We start from the raw sequence: 21,170 nt of genomic DNA, 5'->3' as shown, positions 1-21,170 counted from the left end.
AGTAGAAATTTTTGTTGATTCCTGACTGTGCTGAAAATAAAGATTTACAGGATTTAATGCATTCTGCTGAAAAAGTTGGAAAACATACTTTGCAATGTGGTTTTGATTCATTAGAGGCATCTTGCAGGGCTGCTGTCACTAGGTCTGTACGTAGAAGGCAGGCTTGGCTTAAGGAGCAATCTTTGATAGATCATGTTAAGGCTAAATTGCCGGATGCTCCCTTAAACCAAGACCACCTGTTTGGCAACAAAGCAGAAGGACTTAAAAAGATGGAGGAAAAAGCTAAATCTATGCAAACTGTTAGATTTCCTACAAGTACTGCCTCCCAGATTTAGTAGGCATTGGCCATCTAAGAATTGATCATTTCCTGCCTTCTTCCAGGCCTTCTCAGTCCAAACCCAGAACCAGCAGAACACCCAGGCTGCAGTCCCAAGGGACTCACAGGACTAAGCAGTGGGGTGCTCCCACTTCTAAAGCAGGAAGTAGTAAGACTCCTCCCTATGGTAAACTGTGTCAATGACTTGACTTTAAACTTCTAATCCCTGCTCAACTGACTGTTCCTTTAGGGGGCAAGATTGTCCTGCAGGCAAAAAATTGGGAACTCATTACCCAGGACAAGTGGGTTTTAAATATAGTTTCCCAAGGATACAGATTCCACTTCCACTCCTTACCAACTCCAAATGGTTGGCCAAATCTACCCCCAAATCAGTGGGCAGAGGCTCAAAAGTAAGTTCTTTTTCTTTTAAGCATCAGGGCTATTCAACCTGTCTCAGAAGAAGAATGGGGACAAGGTTTCTACTCAAGACTTTTTTTCTGGTACCCAGAATTGACATTTCCTGGCATCCTATCCTGGACCTGTCTATCCTAAACACATTTTTGGTAATCCTAAAATTCAAGATGTTAACTCTTCATCAGCTGCTTCCTATGCTAGGCAAAGATGCCTGGTTGGCAACACTGGATTTAAAGGAAACCTACCTGCACATCCCAATAAGAGAATCTTGCAGAAGATACCTACACTTCAAAGCAGGCTACATGCACTGTCAGTTCTCTGCACTGCCCTTTGGCCTATCTACTGCGCACAGGGTATTCACAAAGTGCCTAGTTCCAGTCATTGTCTTTTGCAGGCAAAGAAATTCAAATATACCCATACCTGGATGATTGTCTAATTCAGGCAGAAAGCCAGGACATACTATTGAATCATCTGGCATTTGTAAAGAAATTGCTAACTTCTCTGGGGTACACCATAAACTAAAAGAAATCCCATCTTGTACCCTGCCAGCAAATTGTATTCCTGGGAGCAAGCTTGAATGCAACTTCCCAGATGGCCTACCTCACGCCAAAGAAACAAGTTCATTTGACAGCCTACTTCAAACTACTGGCCACAAAGACCCAGCTATCTGCAAGAAAAATACTGCAAGCTTTGGGGTTCACGGCCTCCTGCATTCTACTAATTCCATATGCAAGACTGCATATGAGAAAACTACAATGGTATCTTGAAAGCATATGGTGTCAACATTCTCAGGATCTAGAATCAATGATTCCTGTCATACCTTGTCTACAGATATAGTTCCTTTGGTGGTAAGAGGCCTGCCAACAAAACAAGGAACTGCCATTCATTCTACCCCCAAACCCAAACAACAGACCCATAAGACTATGCATGGGGGGCTCACTTGGCAGGGAAGTGCATTCAGGGCAAATGGAACCCAAGTCAAATGCACCTGCATATCAATCAAAAAGAAATGTTAGCTGTACAGAATGCTCTGATAGCCTTCAAGGACCACATTCTTCCAGGACAATTATTGGTAAAGACGGACAACACCACTATTATGTGGTACATAAACAAGCAGGGAGGAACCCACTCATACCCTCTCTGTAGACTAGCCATGGCTCTGTGGAACACAGCCTTGAGCTGCCAAGTGCACCTACAGGCTCAGTTCCTGCCAGGAAAGCTAAATTCACTGGCAGACGACCTAAGCAGAAATCTCATGGACCCATACGAGTGGAAACTGGAACCAAAGATATTAAACATGTTGGGAAATAAATGGGGGAGCCCAGAGGTAGATCTGTTTGCCTCCCCCCCAGAACTACCAATTGGATAAATTCTGCACAAGGACTCCCCACAAACAAGCTTGGAAAGTGGATGCCCTGTCTATTACCTGGAAAAACCTATCTGTTTTATGCCTTTCCCCCTCTGCCTCTCCTCTCCAAGGTACTACTAAAGATCAAACAGGATAAACCAAGGACAATACTGATTGCACCAGACTGGTCATGCCAACACTGGTACCCCGTCTTGCGCAGTGTGTCACTGCTGATAACATGGCACCTGCCTCAGACCCCTACCCTGCTGTCCCAGCAGGAGGGCCAGATTCTGCACCCACAACTTCAAACCTTGAATCCAGCAGGCTGGCTAATTACCTGATCACTCCATTACCATCCCTCAGTAAACAAGTGATGGATGTCATTCTGGAGGCAAGGAGGCCTAGTACTAGAAAATCATATGCTGAAAAATGGAAAAGATTCTGTTCCTGGAGCCAAACTCAGGGGATGGGCACAGCAGCGCCCAATTTACCTCAGATTCTTCAATACTTAACTGAGATGCTTCACAAGGGCCTTTCCTTTTCCTCGATTAAAATTCATGCCTCAGCCATTTCAGCTCATTACAATACAGAAACACCCCTCTTCTCTCATCCACTGTTGAAGCAGTTCCTCGGAGGGGCCAAAAACTTAAGACTCCCCCAGGAGAGCCCCTACTCCAGCCTGAGACCTCAACTTCGTATTGGAAAAAATCTACCTCCCTTTGAGCCAGCTGCAAATGTAGAGTTGAAATTCCTTTCTTGGATAACAGCCTTCCTTCTAGCCATCACTTCAGCAAGACGAGTGTCTGAATTACAGGCCCTCATGGCAGTGGAGCCTTTCATCATCTTTCATGCGGACAGGGTGTCCCTCAGGACCAATCCCTCCTTCATGCCCAAGATGGTATCCAGTATGGCCCTTACTCAGTCCATTCATTTGCCTACTGTCTTTTCTAATCCACAGAACAAGGGGTAAACGAATACTGCACTCATTGGACGTGCACAGACAGATTAGATTTTACTTGGACATGACTAAACATCTCAGGAAATCTGAACAGCCGCTGGTTGCATTTGCTGCAGGGGCAGAGGGGAAGGCCATTTCAAAGCAAACCATTTCTAAGTGGATAGGCCACTGCATTAATTTCTGCTATAAGCACCATGGAAAACCTACCCCACAGGGGATTAGACTACATTCAACCAAGGCTGCATCTACCTCTACAGCCTTTCTCAGAGGTGTCCCTACCAGGGACATCCTAGAAGCTGCTACCTGGAGTTCTGTACATACCTTCACCAAGCATTACCACTTGCCAACTTTTTCTAAATCCAGAGCTGGTTTTGCCACTGCAGTCTTGCAGGGCTTTATAACTGGTCCTAATGCTATCTAATTTCCTCCTCCCATCCCTAGCTTTGGGAATCTACCCAAATGTGATGACTGCAACAGTGAAACACAAAGAATATAGTACAGTTGTGTACACTTACCATAAATGTAGATATTTGAGTGTAGTCACTGTTGCAGTCCTGGTTACCCTCCCTCCCAGCCCCGTGACTTCTATTGACTATACCTCTGTTCTTGTTTACTATGCTTAAAGCTTTTTGGTGTATTTGCTTTTTTGTTGGAGGTGTAACCTTGTATATAATTGCTTCCCATTGTGGGGGCACCTGACATCTGGGGCAAGAAAAACTGATGTAATGGCGTTGGCTGCATGATTTATACCCCTGACTAGCTGACGTCATGGAAGATGAGGCAGCAACCGACGCAAGACCCAAGACTTTGATAATCAGGCCAACTGAGGGCTACTGTAAGCAGATAACCCAAATGTGATGGCTGCAACATTGAATACACTCGAACTTCTACATTTATGGTAAGTGTACACAACTGTACTTTTGTCCATCCCTGTATCTATCACCTGCTTAGTTTCTGTTCATCATTAAGGCCCTCATTTCTTTATCTTTCAGGCCTACCCTTTCTCTTCTTTCTAACTTACAAGTCCATTTAAGTTAGTGGATTCATCCTACCCTTTCAGCCCATTTTAGTTAGAGAGCTTTATCTTATTTCCTTTTTTCTGTCTAAGGAGCTAGCCATTTAAGTTAGAGGCATCTCTTCGGTTGGAGGAGTCAGAGACTCTCCTCCTTCCGTTTCTTTCCCTTTTCAAATAAAAAAAAAAACTCTTTGCTGTCTGTTTTGGCGGACTGTCTCTTTAAACTCTATATGTATATTATAGTATCTTGTTGTTGATCGCTGTTGTATTTTGTAGTAAATATGTCCAAGGAAGCTTCTAAAGAATCCATGCCTTCTGGATTCAAGAAGTGTGAATCCTGCACCTAAAAGATGTCGCTAACCAATGGTCATACCAGCTGCATATACTGTTTGGGAGTTGTTCACCTGCAGGACTCTTGTTCCATTTGTCATGGTTTTAGCTCTAGAGTCCTGCAGGTGCACAAGAACAAGCTAATCTTGAGAGGATTATTGAAAGGGCCTTTTGAGACATCAAAGGAAGGAAATCAGGCAGGAAAATCTGATAAACCTTTAAAATTGGCATCTTCGTTGGCTCCAGAACTATCGAAGGGCAAAGACAAAACGTCAAGTTCGTCGTATCCAATAGCTATCAGGTCCGACAAGGCTTTATCTCCCTTGGTTCCATCAGTATCTTTGGGACCATCTAGGTGCTGTAAAAAATCTATGTCTCCCTGCTTGGAACCGGTGTATTCTGTGCTTCAGTCCCCACTTCTCCAGTTTGTGGCGGGCAGTCACCGACCATCCACCCATTCTTCTCGCTCATCCAGGAGCCTTTTGGATGATGATGTGGAGAGGGTGGTGAAGAGGCTACTCAGGACACCGGCCTTGGCAAAAAGTTTATCAAGCCCAGCCCATATGGAAGTGGAGCTGACTGTCCAACCTACTTTGTCATCGATTCCTCCTTCGACTCACCTGAGTTCGGAGCTGAAGTGAATGGAGGTCATTGTGGTAGAATCGTCTGATCCAAAAACCCTGGGTCTCTTGGGTCCGACATCAGCTCTGATCCTGTCGATACCACCTTCTCTTGTGGGATCTGGGGGCTGACACTTCATTGTCGGCTTGGGGGGGGGAGAGCGAGATCAGACCCTTGTAGGATCCACCTCTCCCACTCGGAGCTTCAGCACAGGTGAGTTTGGCACCTACTTCGGGCTCAGAGCCATCACCCTCAATTCAGAGGAGATGATCTGGCTCTTTGGAGCCAAAAACTCTGTTGGGCCAGGATTGCGGTGCCTTCAAGGTGAAGAGGAGTGTGCTGTCCTCTCTGACTGCTTCACCATCTGCTCCAGTTGCTCCTTCCCCTTCCAGGCCAGTGTCATCCTCCGAACCAACTTTCCTCCCCAGGCATAGGGAACCAGTGCCTCAGGATGCCCCTTTTGGCAACCCCCCTTCTGAAACCTCTCCAGAGCACCCCTTGGAGGAGGTCCCTCGGAAGATTACTTGCAAGAGGAAGCATTTGGACTCCTCTGAGTTGCTGACATCGGACATGGAGTTGGAGGACTCTGAAGGGTCCCTATGGTCCCCTCTGACGATGTCTGTTTTTCAGACATCCTGGAAATCCTCAAACAGAGGGGTGGCTGAAAATCCCTTTCCCCTTCTGAAGATGAGTCCGTGTACCTGGACGCATTTGGTTCCCGACCCTCCACCTCTTGGGTGTCTCTGCCCTTCAAACTGCTGCCAGGGGTAGTAAGTCGAAAGGCATGGAGCTCTCCAGAATCGATGGAATCAGTTCTGTGGAGGCCCAATAAGTTTATCACTGCACCAGACGACAAACCTTTCCTGACTAAGGGTGTGCCAGTTGATGCTATGGTGGTTGCAGCAGCCACAAAGAAGGAATTAGCAGAAACCTCTTCTTCTGTCCATCCACTGAACAAGGAGTCCCATACAATGGACATATAGGGGAAGCGTGCCTTTTCTTCAGCGGCCTTTACCCTTAGGTCACTGAATTATTTGTCCCATTTTACCTGTCTTTGGATCTCATGAAAGAGCTAGGAGATACCCTACAGGATCCTACAGCTGTGGGAGCTGCAGACAGAGCTGCTTCTCAGCTTGCGACCTTATCTTCTGTAGTTAACTCCTCCATGTGACTTATCTCCTATGCAGCTGATGGAGCGAACAGGGTAGCAGGCACAGGAGTCACCTTATGGAGACATTCCTGGATGCACCTTTGTCAGTTTGCGGAGCCCTTCAAGTCCTCCTTTACCAACGCCCCATTTGATGGCTCATCATTGTTTGGGCCCAAGGTAAAAAAGACTCTCATTAGGTGCGAGCAAGATGGCAAAACACTCTCTGCCATGGGAGTACATTTCTCCGCACCTACTAGACCTTATCCTAAAGATCAAAAAGGCAGGAAAATGTGATTCCAGAAATCCCAGGGAGCTTTGCCTGTTGCACATGATGATTTTTCCCCCCAGGGGCAGAGGAGGGGGGAATAATGGGAGACTCTGCCCTCGCAGCAGAGGGGGTCCGCAGATTCCGGGCGACAGAGATACGTTCTCTGGTAGGCCCTTCCAGCACTCTTGAAAGGAGGCCCGCCTGTCCACCTCTGGAGGCAGTCGGGGGCAGATTGTCACTGTACCCAGAAGCCTGGCAGAGTATCACAAAAGACACATGGGTACAGTCCATAATATCCAGGGGATACAGTATTGCTTTCTCCATGCCACCTCTTCCCAGAAAACAAAAATCCATCCCAGATGTGCCACCCTATCTAAGGGAGCAAGCAACCCTAGAAGTTTAAAGGTTGCTAGAAAAATGATTCATCCAAGATATCCCTGCAGACTAAATTGGATCTGGAACTTACTCAATGTTCTTTTATTTCCAAAGAAAACAGGGGACTGGAGGCCCATTTTGGATCTCAGCAGACTCAACAAGTCTGTCAAGAAGACAAAGTTCCGGATGGTGACACTGCAGTCCATACTCCCCTTTTTGGGAAAGGGCAATTGGATGTGCTCCATCGATCTCCAGGATGCATACTACCATATCAAGATGGGCAGGCGATCCAGGAGATATCTACGCTTCCAGCTGGGAGCCAGTCACTACCAGTTCAGAGCTCTCCCCTTTGGTCTCACCACAGGCCCCAGGGTGTTCACCAATTGTATGGCAGTAGTCACAGCTCATCTGAGGTGGCTAGGATTCCGGGTGTTTCTGTATTTAACGACTGGCTCCATGCCACCACCACCGAGCATCAACTAACCGAGGCAAGGAACACTGCAAAACCACGATGCACTGGACTTGAAAAAGAAGAAACTTGGCACAAACTTGTAAAAACAAACACAATTTAATCCACATAAAGCGCTTTTCATCACATTGAATACTGTGACTTCTTCAGATGAGAAATACAAAATAACCTCCTACCTTATGTAGTGAAACTAAGGCTTCAAGTAATACAATTAATCAGTAAATAACTTCTCAGCAACATAGCACAATTAAATAACTTAAAACCATTAGTCACTATATTTCTTATTCATTATATATATTCTATAGCCATAAGTCTCTAACCCCCAAAAACAACAGTTTAAATATTTTGTTAAAAGTACTTTTTGTCCATGACTTTGTACTAAAATTTTATGTTCTTATATATAATAAATAAAATAAAATAATTTTAATAAATTTAACTTTCTATTGTAAACGATAATAACAACAAATAGTTGAAATTACAAATGTTAAACCGGTATTAAATACAGATAAAATTACATTCTTTTTAACTTGTCTACACTGTAGTTCCAAAACATGTACTTTGTCAACACAGTACTATACTTTAAGACAATTTGATACTATCTAGTGAGACTTTTTAGTTTCAAAATACATGAAATAGAACATATTCCATTCAGTGCTGGATACTGGTGTGCAATTGTTTTTAACTGCCATATTAACTCCTGTCGTTCCAAATTTAAGGGAGTCTGGTCCTCCTGCTTTATCTGGTATAATTGGATCTATTGCCCTGAATAGAAATGTATGTTCTCTGTGTTCAAAAGTGTGTTTGGCTAAGGCATTGTCCTTACTCAGTCTGCCAATGTGATATAGATGTTCGTACACTCGTTCCCGCAGTCTCTGATCTGTTTTCCCTATGTAGAATGCGGGACACATTTGACATTGGTCCAAGTGTACTACTGCTTTAGACTGACAATTTAATCTGTATTTAGTAGTGTATTGCCTGTCTCTTATTTTAAACCTCTGGCTCACATCCATATATTTACAATACCTACCACATTTATACATTCCACACCTACTTGTGGTAACTGGTTCCTTTCCACTAAGTTTGGACTGGAGTCAATTGTTGCGTCTTTCGGCTTTTCCCAGTTAGGGGTCGCTAATGATTGGCAGTAGATTTTTACGTGCCGAGTTGCCAGCCCTTATGCACAACCTTCAACGAAGGTACGCCCATTCACGCATGTCTCCACACAGAAGACACTCTAGCTGAGAATCGAACAGAACAACGTCTATCTGTGAGGCGACAATGCTACCGCAGCACCACCACCCAATATGGCAGTTAAAAACAAATGTGAGCCAGTATCCAAGACTGAATGGAATATGTTCTTTTTCATGTATTTTGAAACTAAAAAGTCTCACTAGTTAGTACCAAATTGTCTTAAAGTGTAGTACTGTGTTGGCAAAGTACATGTTTTGGAACTACAGTCTAGACAAGTTAAAAAGAATGTAATTTTATCTGTATTTAATACCTGTGTTTAGCATTTGTAATTTCAACTATTTGCTGTTATTATAATTTACAATATAAAGTTAAATTTATTAAAATTATTTTATGTATTATATATAAGAACATAAAATTTTAGTACAAAGTCATGGACAAAAAGTACTTTTAACAAAGTATTTAAACTGTTGTTTTTGGGGGGTAGGGACTTATGGCTATAGAATATATATAATGAATAAGAAATATAGTGACTAATGATTTTAAGTTATTTAATTGTGCTATGTTGCTGAGAAGTTATTTACTGATTAATTACTTAATTGTATTACTGAAGCCTTAGTTTCACTATATAAAGGTAGGAGGTTATTTTGTATTTCTCATCTGAAGAAGTCACAGTATTCACTGTGACAAAAAGTGCTTTATGTGGATTAAATTGTGTTTGTTTTTACAAGTTTGTGGCAAGTTTCTTCTTTCTCCAGTCCAGTGCATCGTGGTTTTGCAGTATTTAACTTCTTAGTTCATGGGTGGTTGTTTCATTTACACATGGATGTAGGAGTCGAAACTACTGGCACCCAGTTATCGCAGGACAATGGTAGCGGTAATTTGACCTTACTGATAGGACTTCTAACTCAACATATTGAAGACTTAACGGACAAGGTAAACTACTTATCTGACCCCTGCCCGAGTCTTGTCTCTACACAAGAAAGTACAACTAATATAGGCATAGATAAACTGACAACTAATGCCGGTAATTACAACAAATGCACTTCTCCCACTAGTAATGTTAGATCGTCACAAGAACAGAGTGGGAACTGAGCACTAACTGTAAACTATGCTAATAATAGTTCAGCAGGGAGAAACATTTCCTCGGGGCTTATTGGAACTCCAGATGCACGTACTTGGCTAAGCGGACCTTTAAACCTGTTTTCGGAAGCAAGTCATCAGGAGTTACCGGCTGGAGGATCAAATAGCACAGTTTCAAACTTGCAGAAACTAGATTCCAACATGTTAAAGTACAAAACACTACATATGGAAATCAGCTACTTCTGCCAGTGCATCAGTGAAAACATTGTCCCGAAGGGGCTGAGAAGGTGGCAATACCCCACCGGATTGGAGAAAGGATCAGTAGTTCATCAAGAACTCATTGATCTCTTTAATAAACAAAGTATTGAGTTATTACAGTGTACGTGTAAACATTATCAAGTAACCATAGATGCACTTATGGAAGAAACAACGGAACTGGATACAACAATTAAATTAAACACTGATTTCCAAAGGTATCAATATGACTATAACAGAACATTCACAAGCATTGAACAATACATTAATAAATTAAAAGCTACGAAAATAAAAAAGTTTAATAGAGACCGGAATGCTTATAGTAACAGTTTAGCATATCCTAAACCATCCACATCTCAAACGTGGAACCCTAATGGCCAAAAGGCAAATGGATGCGGGCCTTCCTTGAACAGTGAAGCAAGGAACATTCATTTAGAAGCCAACGACGATTCAGATGAAGTGCAAGATGCACCTCGTAGGAGTGAAAGAATTATGTATCAAAAAAACAAACAACAATATGGCTACTAATTTCAGTGAAAATGTCTTTAACAACGGCCAAGGAGTAAATTTTCAAAATCATTCACTGAACCACAAACCACAACAGCAAATGAACTACTCAACCCAGAGGAAGAACAAGAAGGGAAACAAAACAAGGAAATAAATGCTGACACAGGTACTTTCATTTGTAAACTGTCTCATAACAAAGAAAATGGTTTTACTGTGTACAATTATTCTGGTCTCTTTATTGAGGAGGCATTGGTTGAGTTACTTGCAAAAGGGTTTACCTTTGTGCCAGACTGTAGAGCAAGTTTGGCTTCTTCCCTCATAGACCTTAAATTATTTGTTCGCAAACTTAACTTGAACACCATTCTGGGGGAAACTGTAAGTAGAAATGACAAGTACTATGTTCCTAGTACATTCAACCCGCCCCTACATCCTACACTAGAGCTTTTTGAACAAGTTTGTGAGTTGGATTTGAGGAACAAACTTGCTAATAACTTACCCCACAAGAAACATGAAAAGAACATTACTGAAAAAGAAAAGCAGCTGTTGGAAGATCTACAAATGGCTCCTGTAATAGTAATGAAACCTGATAAGGGAAATGGACTGGTATTAATCAACATAAGTGACTATGGAATTAAAATGTTGGAGTTACTTAATACAATGCATGTAAGGAAGTGACAAGGAATGAATCGAGCATAGCGTATAGTCACATTAAATTGTTTATTTATGAATTGTATATTGAAACCAGAATATACATTAATTTATTTATTTGTCTATGCCAGCACCCAGAATACCTAGTATCTTTGGTGTTCCAAAAGTACACAAAGATGTAGGTAATCCTCCCAAGCGACCACTAGTTGATGCCAGAAACATCATTACCTATGCATGTGCCAGATTTGTAGACACTGTATTAAAAAAGTATGTAACCATTGAGAAACAAATTTGCAAAGACTCTTGGTCCTTCTTACACAGTTTAGACAAATTACAATTTGACAACAGCTGTAACTTCTTAACAGTAGATGTTAAAGATCTATGTACGTCCATTCCAAACCTAGAGGGAATAGAAAGACTTAGCCATATTATGAGAATGAAAGGAGCACCTAATAATGAAATTAGTCTAATCGGAGAGTTACTAGATATTATTTTGTCTAACAACTATGTATTATTTAAAGGCAGAATATTCCTACAACTAACAGAAATAGCCATGGGTTCTCCGTGTAGCACCTTTTTCACCAATCTGTGCCAAGTTTCATCTTTTTCCAGTCCAGTGCATCGTAGCTTTGTAGTATATAACTTCTTAGTTTGAGGCAAGGGACACCACAGTTCGCCTCTCCTCACAGCTAGGCATCACTATAAACTACAAAAAGTCTGCCTTGTTGCCCTGTCAGTATATTACATTTATAGGGGCAGATTTAGCTACAAAAGACATGATAGCAAAATTGCCTCAGGAGAGGGCGACTACCATTCGACATCAGGTTTCAATCTTAATCGAGAGAAAAAGGATTCAGGCAAGATTTGTTCTCAAAGTCCTGGGCTCAAAGTCGTTAGCAATAACACTAGTTCCCTTGGCTGTCTTCCACATGAGGGTATTATAGGGGCTCCTATTTGCTCAATGGTCCATGCAAGATCTACCCATGTCACACGAAATTCTCATCACAGAGACCTGCAAGAAGGACATAAAATGGTGGCTTCAGTCTACGCAACTGACAATAGGCAAGACCATTCATCCTCCTCCAACCAGTAGCCACAGTGACCACGGATGCTTCACAGATAGGGTAGGGGGGCATTATCTGGGATAGACTGTTGAAGGAACTTGGCAACAACATGAGTACCACTTGCACATCAATGTCCTAGAGATGAGAGTGGTGCTCCTGGCATTGCAAGCACTACAGGACTCTACCTACAGGGACAATCACAATTTAAACGGACAATATGTCAGTAGTGTGGTACATCAACAGGCAAGGTGGAACCAGGTCCTACCCCTTGTGTCAAGAGGCTGTAAGAGTATGGCAGTGGGCAATGTCTTCCCAATGCTTTCTGATTGCGATGCACATTCCGGGGATATCCATCGTGATAGTAGACAAGCTAAGCAGGGCTATCCTTATGTTTCACGAGTGGTCCCTGAAGCAGGAGATTGTGAACCAAATTTTTTGCAAGTGGGGCCAGCCTTGCTGCGACCTTTTTGCCATCTCCATCAATACCAAATGCAGCACCTATTTCGCCCTAGTCCCCCCCCACCGGAACACTCACCCAGGGATGCACTTGTTCACAATTGGCCCCCAGGACTTCTTTATGCTTTTCCCCCATTCCCGCTGATTCCCAAGGTTCTTCAGAAAGCACAATCGTTGGGTTGCAAACTAATGCTCATTGCCCCTTACTGGCCTTGCCAAATATGGTTCCCCTTTCTATGGCCCCATCTCCAGGAGGAGCCTTGGATACTGGACCCAGTTCCAGATCTTCTGGTGCATCAGTCGGGTACGCTCCATCCTTCCATACAGACCCTCAAGCTGACAGCTTGGTTCCTCCACTTCCCCTCTTAGCCAGACTTCCTGACGTCTCCCCAGCAGTACAACATATTTTGATTTCTTCTCACAATTCTTCAACGAGGAAACTCTATGCTAGCAAATGGAAGCGGTTCTCTTGTTGGGCAGCCAAAAATAGTATTGACCCTTTTACTGCACCTATTTCAAAGATCCTTGAATTTCTCGCTGAAACCTTTAACCAAGGAGCTATCCGAGTTCAGCTGGCTGCCATTGCCAACTTTCATGTGGGAGAAATGGGTTCCATCATTATGTCCCACAGGTTATGCAAACCTTTCCTAAAAGTACTATACTTTTGAGACCCCCTAAAAGAGAACCACCTCCTCCTTGGGATCTAAATTTAGACCTACCTGCCTTGATTCTTCCTCCTTTCGAACCGGCTAATACTTGTTCTCTGAAATTCTTGACTCGGAAGACTATTTTCTTGACTGCCATTACTTCAGCTGGGAGGGTATCAAAATTACAAGCTCTATCCATTCGTCCCCCTTACTTAATTTTCACAAGGATAGGGTTTCTCTCAGAACCAACCCCTCTTTCCTACCAAAAGTTTGCTTAGAGTTCAATCTGAATCAATCAGTAGAACTACCTGTATTCTTCCCTAATCATCGCAACAAGGCAGAAATAAAACTCCACCAACTGGATGTTAATACACAGTTACATTTTTACTTGCACAGGACACAAGAATTAAGAAAGTCTGACCAATTATTTGTATACTTTGCAGAAAGTAGAAAGGGAACTTCAGTGTCAAAAGTAACTTTATCAAAATGGCTTTCAGACACCATCACATATGTCTGTAACTCACAGAACAAGCAGCTGTCAAGAAAAATTTGAGTGCACTCAACTAGGACATTGTCTACCTCTACTGCCTTTCAGGCCAGACTACCTTTAGACTCAATTTGTGAGGCAGCTACGTGGGTTAATCCCAGTACTTTCATCACTCACTACAAAGTAAATGTGGCCTCCCAGAACAGGGCATCCTTTGATTCCACGGTCCTGAAGAGTCTATTCCTTTGAGCCACCCAAGAAGAAGGTGCTGGGGACGCGGCCCCAACCAGCAAGAAGGAAGGCGAGATAGGGACAACATAACATAAAGAAGTTATGTACTCACCATAATGTTCCATGTTTGTTGTCCTTGATCTTGCCTTCCTTCTTGCATCCCACCCTCCTTTCCCCCTCCTGGAAGATCGAGAGGAATTATCCATCATTTGGCTACATAAGCTGTGATTCCCTTCCTGCCTTATGAGTTGGATAGACTTAGAGTCCTTCTACTACTATCTTGGTGGGATATATATAGATATATAGATATATATATATATATTTGCACATTATAGTCTAGTGTTATGGGTTATCACAAACGAGATCTGGGTAACTCTCGCTAGGCATGTTGGGATAGGGTCTAACCTCGAGCCAGTGGAAGCTTTCGAGCTTTAGAATGCGGCCAAGTTGGAGCCGAAGATTGGCTCCAAAACCAATTGGCAAGAAGGAAGGTGAGCTCAAGGACAACAAACATGGAACATTATGGTGAGTAAATAACTTCTTTTTTAATTGTATAATTAACAATGTAAGCAACACTGAATATCTTTCAAGATGTACAGCTTATAGAACAAATATTAAGTTCAGTTTTCTTCACCAAAATCTACTGGTTCACCTGATGCCATGCAGTAGTTGGTAAGTGACTTGTTTTTTGAAGTGTTAAGTATGTGTTAAGCACATACGGAAATATTGTGTATTTTCATAATTGCTACTAAACAACTAGCAATATATCCAGCTTAGTTTGATATACATGGGCATTAACAATGAATTTTCCTAGCACAACATACTCCTCAGTTGAATGTAAGTCTCTCAGTTCTGAAAATATGAACAGAAATATGAAAATATGAATAATAAGTAGCAAACAATGATTCATTTCTCCACATTAACAGTCTTAGTATAATTTTGTTAATAGTTCCTTGCCCTTTCTAATGCTGCCTATTATTAGCTGCTTAGTCACTTAGTAAAGAAGGGAGAATCAGAAAAGGTCTGAATGCCATAATGAGCTGCATGTTAACTGAAAGTATTCAGAAAGGCATTATATGCTTGAATGAGTTAACATGCCCAGTCCTTTGTGTAGTCCATTGCCAGATTAGTGCATACATTTGGATCTGGCTGTACCAGTCTGTTGGGCATTACATCACTTCACCTTGAATCTGCAAAAACACTTTTCTGTGCCAACACCTAAAATGTATAATGTCAGCATAGCTGTGTCTGTGGAGAAGTACTGGAAAAACATTTAAATGCATACAGTATATGTACCATAAAATTCACTTCGCATTCACTTCTAAACAAAGCCATTTACCTAATAGAAACGCTCAGTTCTTTATGTACTATGCAGTTTAAAGCAGTTATACAAATAAGATAAAATATTTACATTTGTAGTTTACCACTACACTACTTTGAACTGCTCTAATGTACAAAGGTTTAAATTGCTACCTAAAACAAAACACACACACACACACACACACACACACACACACACACACACACACACACACACACACACACACACACACACATTAGAGATCTGCCTGACAAAGAAAAAGTAAAGGAGATGGAGAAGCAAATCACAGAAATGAACTCTGATGATTGATGTGAGATGTATACATAATCTGTTTCCATACTTGTTGGATAAGCTGCAGATATTACATTGCACAGTATGAAGGAAGAGGGAGGCCACCTGTTTTATCCTGTCCACCTAGTTAAATGCATCTAATATATAGTGCTGCCTCTAACTGGTGTTGCTCAAACCCATCCAGCTGTCCCACGCATTCTTGAATCCCACTATGAATTCAGACCCTACCACCCACTTAAATCTGTTGTTTCAGGAGCCTAGAGCTTTGAATGAGAAGAAATACTGTCTCGGGTTCAGTTAAAGGGCTTCTTTTCAGAAGTGTAAGACCTCTAATAATGAGTCCTATATCTTTAGAAAATAAACTGTAATTGTGTACATTGTGTCAAAACTCACTCTGTTAACATTAAAGTGATTTATGCAGGGGGGGGACTTTGTCCAGCCACTGTGCCCCACGATTTGTTGCCCCCCCCCCCAACACACCTCTGCCACTTATGTACTATAAAACTCCAAGATCACTGTACCTCGGAGTAGAGGGAATACTGTGAGAAAAGTGAGTACATTTCAACTATATCTGATGGGTCCTCATCTGTTTTGTGTCTGTGTTCCTCCTCTTCAGTTTTCACGTGTGGCATTATGCACATCAGTATTATATCCTGTACCCCCCCCCCCCCCCAGTCTCTAATGAAAATAAGTTTATTTCATTTATTTGCTTCTGTTAACTTGGATAGGACAGAAACAACAAAGGCCCCACCCCCCCCCCCGCCAGCTCCTCCATGCCCAAAGCAGAAATCTAACTCCAATTATCTGAGTTATGGCTAGGGAGTTGATGAGTGTATACTTTTGCTGCAGTTCAGACTATGGCCATTGTTTGTGTGGATCTCGGTAATGCTGGTCTAGCTTTGATATTAAGAAAATCTGCATTTGTCTTGAAAACATAACTAGTTTGGTTAACATTTTCAGTGATTATTGATGGCAGAAGCATTTGCCAGTTGTCATATACTCCAGTTTTCCTAGAGTGGCACATTTGTAATGCTAGTGATTTTGATTGAAGAGGATGTCTTGGTTGCCAGAGAATTGGCCAGGGAAATTAAGACTGAAAGCCAGTACCACCAATTTGCCACATGCAAGACTGGTGAGAATTATAAGGTAGGAAGGGGAAAAGAGAACTAGAGTCTAGAACAGAATTGCATCTTAACATGAGCTTACATTGACAGACTTCCTTACCTGTCAGTTTTACAGAAATTGCATAGACAAAAAATTATTTCCATTTCTGCATGAACAAGTACTGCATCACAATACTAGCTCCTTCCAAAAATTAAATTTGCACAGTAGTGAAAAATATGTGAGATAGAAAGGTTTTATATGGTGAGACATAGTCTACAAGGAGTTTTGTGTTTCCTTTGCCAGTTTCAGAGTGAAGCAAAAGGAATAGCCAGTGTTTTAGCGGTACTACCCTTACATTTTCACAAAATTGCTGTCTAGTTCATTGTGCTTCCTGACATTGGGCAGGCAGTCTTTGACATCTTCTGATTTAAGCAGTGAAAAAGGAAATCCGGCAGTAAATATAATGAGCGTGTTATGTGGATGTTTGGCATCCATTCAGACTTGCCTCCAATGGAGTTCAGCAACAGAACATATCTAGGAAGCTGGAAGGACAAGCTGGGGAGGAGAAGAGAAACTCTGTATGTGAAGGCTTGGTTTCTTCCTTTGGGGGTATGATGGGGATGAATCTGTGGTTTCACTGCCACCTCATGGAGGCCAGGTAAATGGTAACATGCAGTAAATAATGGCCCTATGCAGGTGTATTATAAAGGAAGTAAACATGTACATTGGTCTGCATATCCTGCATGTTTTTCTCCTGTTGCATCATTTGCACACAACGTCAGCAAGGCTAAAGGAGGAAATGCTGACTTGGAGCCTTAAGTGAGGATCACCTCACAGGCACCACTGCCAGTGATGCAAACGAGAACAGATATCACAGTTAATTTCAGGGACCCGGACTTGGTCTGCTCTTCCTCTCTAATCCCTCTTGGCTGCTTAAACAAACACATTTTGAGAGTACCAGTCTGGCTTCAAATGATAAGCAGGAGTGTGAATTTGTGTGGATGAGCCCTAGTCTTTGGGTGAGGGATGAGGGATTGGATATAAAGTTCTTGGAACTGAAAAATTAGGTTCAAGAAGTACTTTGGAGTATTAGACGTCTTAGCAAGTAATAAGAAAGACTGAATGTAATATTTAACGTTAATATGTTTTGGAAGAAAAAAGTTAACATTTGATCTAGGTTGTATTAACTTTGTAACTAACTGTACGTGTGTTGCTGTTAAAATTCCAGGGTACACGAACCACTTTGTGGATGCCTTCGAAGGCTCTTCCTGGAATGCAGGCGATATATCACTAGCACTTTACTCTGCTCTGTTTTCCTACTCTGGCTGGGACACATTAAATTTTGTAACAGAAGAAATCAAAAATCCTGAGAGGTAAAGTCGAGTAATCAATTAACCATAATCTTTTACTGTTTATTCATGCATCTGAAATGTGACAAAAAGTCTACAATCATGGCTTGCTTTTGGGAAAAAAATGAAATCACAGAAGTTTATATATGTAATTTGCCATAAATTAAGTAGATTTAACTACTTGTGAGAACATGCAGTTCTCTCACTTTTGACCATTTGAACCACTTTTGCTGTGTTTCCTAACTTGCTGATTAGATTATTTTCTCTCAGCTCACAATTGTGATGGTTTCAAGTAAATGTTCTGAGAAACTCTGATGAAAAGCTTATTCTAAAGTATTCGGGTATTTGCATTTAATTTCTTGGATGGTTACTTAGGTTGTTCCAGGGGGACTCAGCACCATTAATGACAGGAAGCTTATTATTCACATGAAGTTTTTGCAAGAACCTTAATCCTGCCCCATCAAGTTCATTATATATTTATAATCAGTACTAAGATCACAGTCGCCTCACAGTAAGACGCTGACCGGTTCGACTCTCAGCTAGAGCGTCTTCTGCGTGGAGACATGCGTGAATGGGCATACCTTCGTTGAAGGTTGTGTGTTAGGGCTGGCAACTCAGCACGTAAAAATCTACTGCCAATCATTAGCGGACCGGAGTTCCGCTGTGGCGACCCCTAACCGGGAAAAGCTGAAAGACACAACACAACAACTAAGATCACAGTGCCCAAACCACCGCTCTGTGGCATAGACTGGTAAAGGCCTGACTGTGATCCAGACCCAAGACTGATTAGTGGCTCAAGTGCTGGGCAAGGAAGATGAGATGCTCACACCAGCCACTGCCCATCCTGTGGTACAAGTGAGGGGTGTGCTGGCATATCTTTCAACCTGTAAGTCCAAAAAATCTGGACGAAGCCTAAAATAATGGGGAGACAGAGTCTCAAATTCAGAGACGGATTTTATATATTGTTCTTATTTATTTATTTATTGACATTTGATTACCTTGAAAGTCCATCTGTGTAGAAGCCCATTTTCACTGGAGGCCTGGGGAGAAAAGCTCCAAATTATTAAAAACACATTTTAAGAACAATAATTTTGCAATCTTCAAAAAAAAAAAAAATCTGCAGTTTAAATAGTTATAACAAATTAGACATAACTTAAAAACATTGGTTAAGAATCATTACAAAGTATATGACAATCGTATAATATTTAGAGAAATTTTAGACAGTTTGTAGAGAAATTAAAGGTAAGTTAGTCTAATACAAATAGGAATTGCAGTATGAAGTAAGGGGAAAAACAGGCTTATGGTATATTTAGAGAGAAAGTCAGGAAACGAATTAGAAAGCAGTAAGGAAGTAAGTGAAGAGAGAGTAAAGCGGTATAAGGAATGAAAATGTACTTGTTCACATTTAGGGATACAGTTTATCCTGGTTTTGAGCAAAAACAGCCAGATTTTAGCTAGGAAGTCTTTCAGAGTGGTTTTGAAAGATGGGAGGGAGGGTATAGACCTGATTGACACAGGTAAGGAGTTCCTGGCCTTAGCAACCTTGTATGAGTACAGACAATACCCAGCAGCTTTGCTAGCCATCTGAGAACGTAGATGTTCTCCGTGTTTCACTGTTGCAGTCATCACACTTGGGTTATCTGCCTGCAGGTAACCCTCAGTTGGCCCAAATACCAGAGACTTAGTATTCCTGCATCGTTTGCTGTTGCTTCAGGACTGACGTCAGGTCGTCAGGGGTATAAAAACAGGCAGCTGACCCCATTACATCAGTCTTTCTTGTCAAGGAGCCCGAAGCAGTTCGCATGAGTGCCGGTTGGCCGCTTCCTGAGTTTTCGTTATCAAACTGAATTATCCTGAAGTCTTCTAAAGCTAAGTACTCCATTGGGGATCTTTTTTTCTTGGTGTAACCAATGTCAGAAAAAGTTAACAATTGTCTTGCCTGTGGAAAGCAAATACCACACCAAGATTTTCATTCTAACCACATTTCCTGTTTAGGCCCAGACCATGATGTCCCTTACTGTCTGTTTTGTGCCTTGTTCAACGCCCGAACTATTCGTCATCAGGCCTTTATTGTCACTAAATACTTTCGTTCTCATTCTCCGTATTCCGAGATGGCTTCAGTAATCCATCCGACTACCGATCTACTGAAAAAACGTAAGGATAAAGAGAGAGACAGACCGACCAGGTCCAAAACTGCCGACGACGCTTATGTTAAACTAGTCGCCAGTTCACTGGTACTCAGTGAGGTGCTTTTGCAGCCCCTGATGCCCGCTTCAGTGGATTCGCAGGCCTCTACCAAGACCTGTTCAGAGTCCAGTATGTTGCGACACTCTTCTTCGATGGAACCTGTGGATGTCTCTACCTTGGATGGGTCTGATGCTGCTGAGCAGGCACCGGTTTCTGAGGAAGTTCTTCACACTACCAATATTCGACATAAACCGACGACTTATTTTGTGTCTTCAGTTCTGTCTAAAACTACTGAGTTTCTAAGGCCAAGAGTACGCGCTACGCCTAAAAAAAGATGACCCAAACTCATGCACCTGCTTCCTTGCGCAACATTAAATGCTTAAAATGGCAGAAGACCTTATGTTGATTAGGGGAAGTCAGTCTTCCCCTGCTAAGAGAAAAAGAAACCTGCCCCCAGCAGCTTTAACAGTCCAAGAGTCCGACGACTCTGAGGTATCTGATTATGAAGGCATGCCATGATCTGCTTATGAGGATTCAGATACAGAGGAATCTATTTCCTCTGCTTCTCCTCCAGAGGATTTTTCTTTTGGGGAAACCTTACATACTTTAAGAGAGCATTTCCACTGGGAATGCCAAGATTACCCTCAGTCCAAAAAGAGAGAATTTCTAGACTTGCCACAACATATGCCTTTAGCAAGTACCCCCAGCCTTGGATGTTGTGGATGATGTCTGTATGGAATCTACTTTAACTCCTGATACTTTACCCCCTGCTCCTAGGAAACCAGACAGGTACTACAGAGTACCTGACTCTCACAATTTCTTTTCAAAAATCCTACTGCTGACCCAGAGGTCATCTCCCAGGTGCCTAAAAGTATCAAAGCAACTACAGCTAAGAATCCCACCCCTTCTGACAGGGACTCTAGAGCTTTAGATAGATGGGGTAAGAAAGTATACACCTCTGCAGCTCTTGCCATTAGGGCTTTGAATTGCCAGTTTCACATGCTGAAGTACCAACAACATATTATGGAACTTGTTAAGCAAAAATAGCTACCTTTACGGACTGTGTAGAAAGTAAAGAATTACAAGAG

General features: G+C 42.0%; 1 protein-coding gene across 1 annotated transcript in view; it reads left to right on the top strand.

Annotated features, from left to right (window-relative positions):
- Nucleotides 1-21,170, top strand: part of SLC7A6 (solute carrier family 7 member 6) — an 855,166-nt gene that overhangs the window by 297,965 nt on the left and 536,031 nt on the right. Inside the window, exon 3 of the mRNA XM_044081519.1 lies at nucleotides 17,775-17,919. Coding sequence (XP_043937454.1) covers nucleotides 17,775-17,919 — 145 coding nt within the window. The remainder of the gene's footprint in view (nucleotides 1-17,774; nucleotides 17,920-21,170) is intronic.

This window comes from Protopterus annectens, chromosome 8.part0 (genome assembly GCF_019279795.1).
Source record: "Protopterus annectens isolate FY-2018-M chromosome 8.part0, PAN1.0, whole genome shotgun sequence".
Taxonomy (NCBI): Eukaryota; Metazoa; Chordata; order Ceratodontiformes; family Protopteridae; genus Protopterus; species Protopterus annectens.
This window is presented reverse-complemented; position numbering and strand designations above follow the sequence as displayed.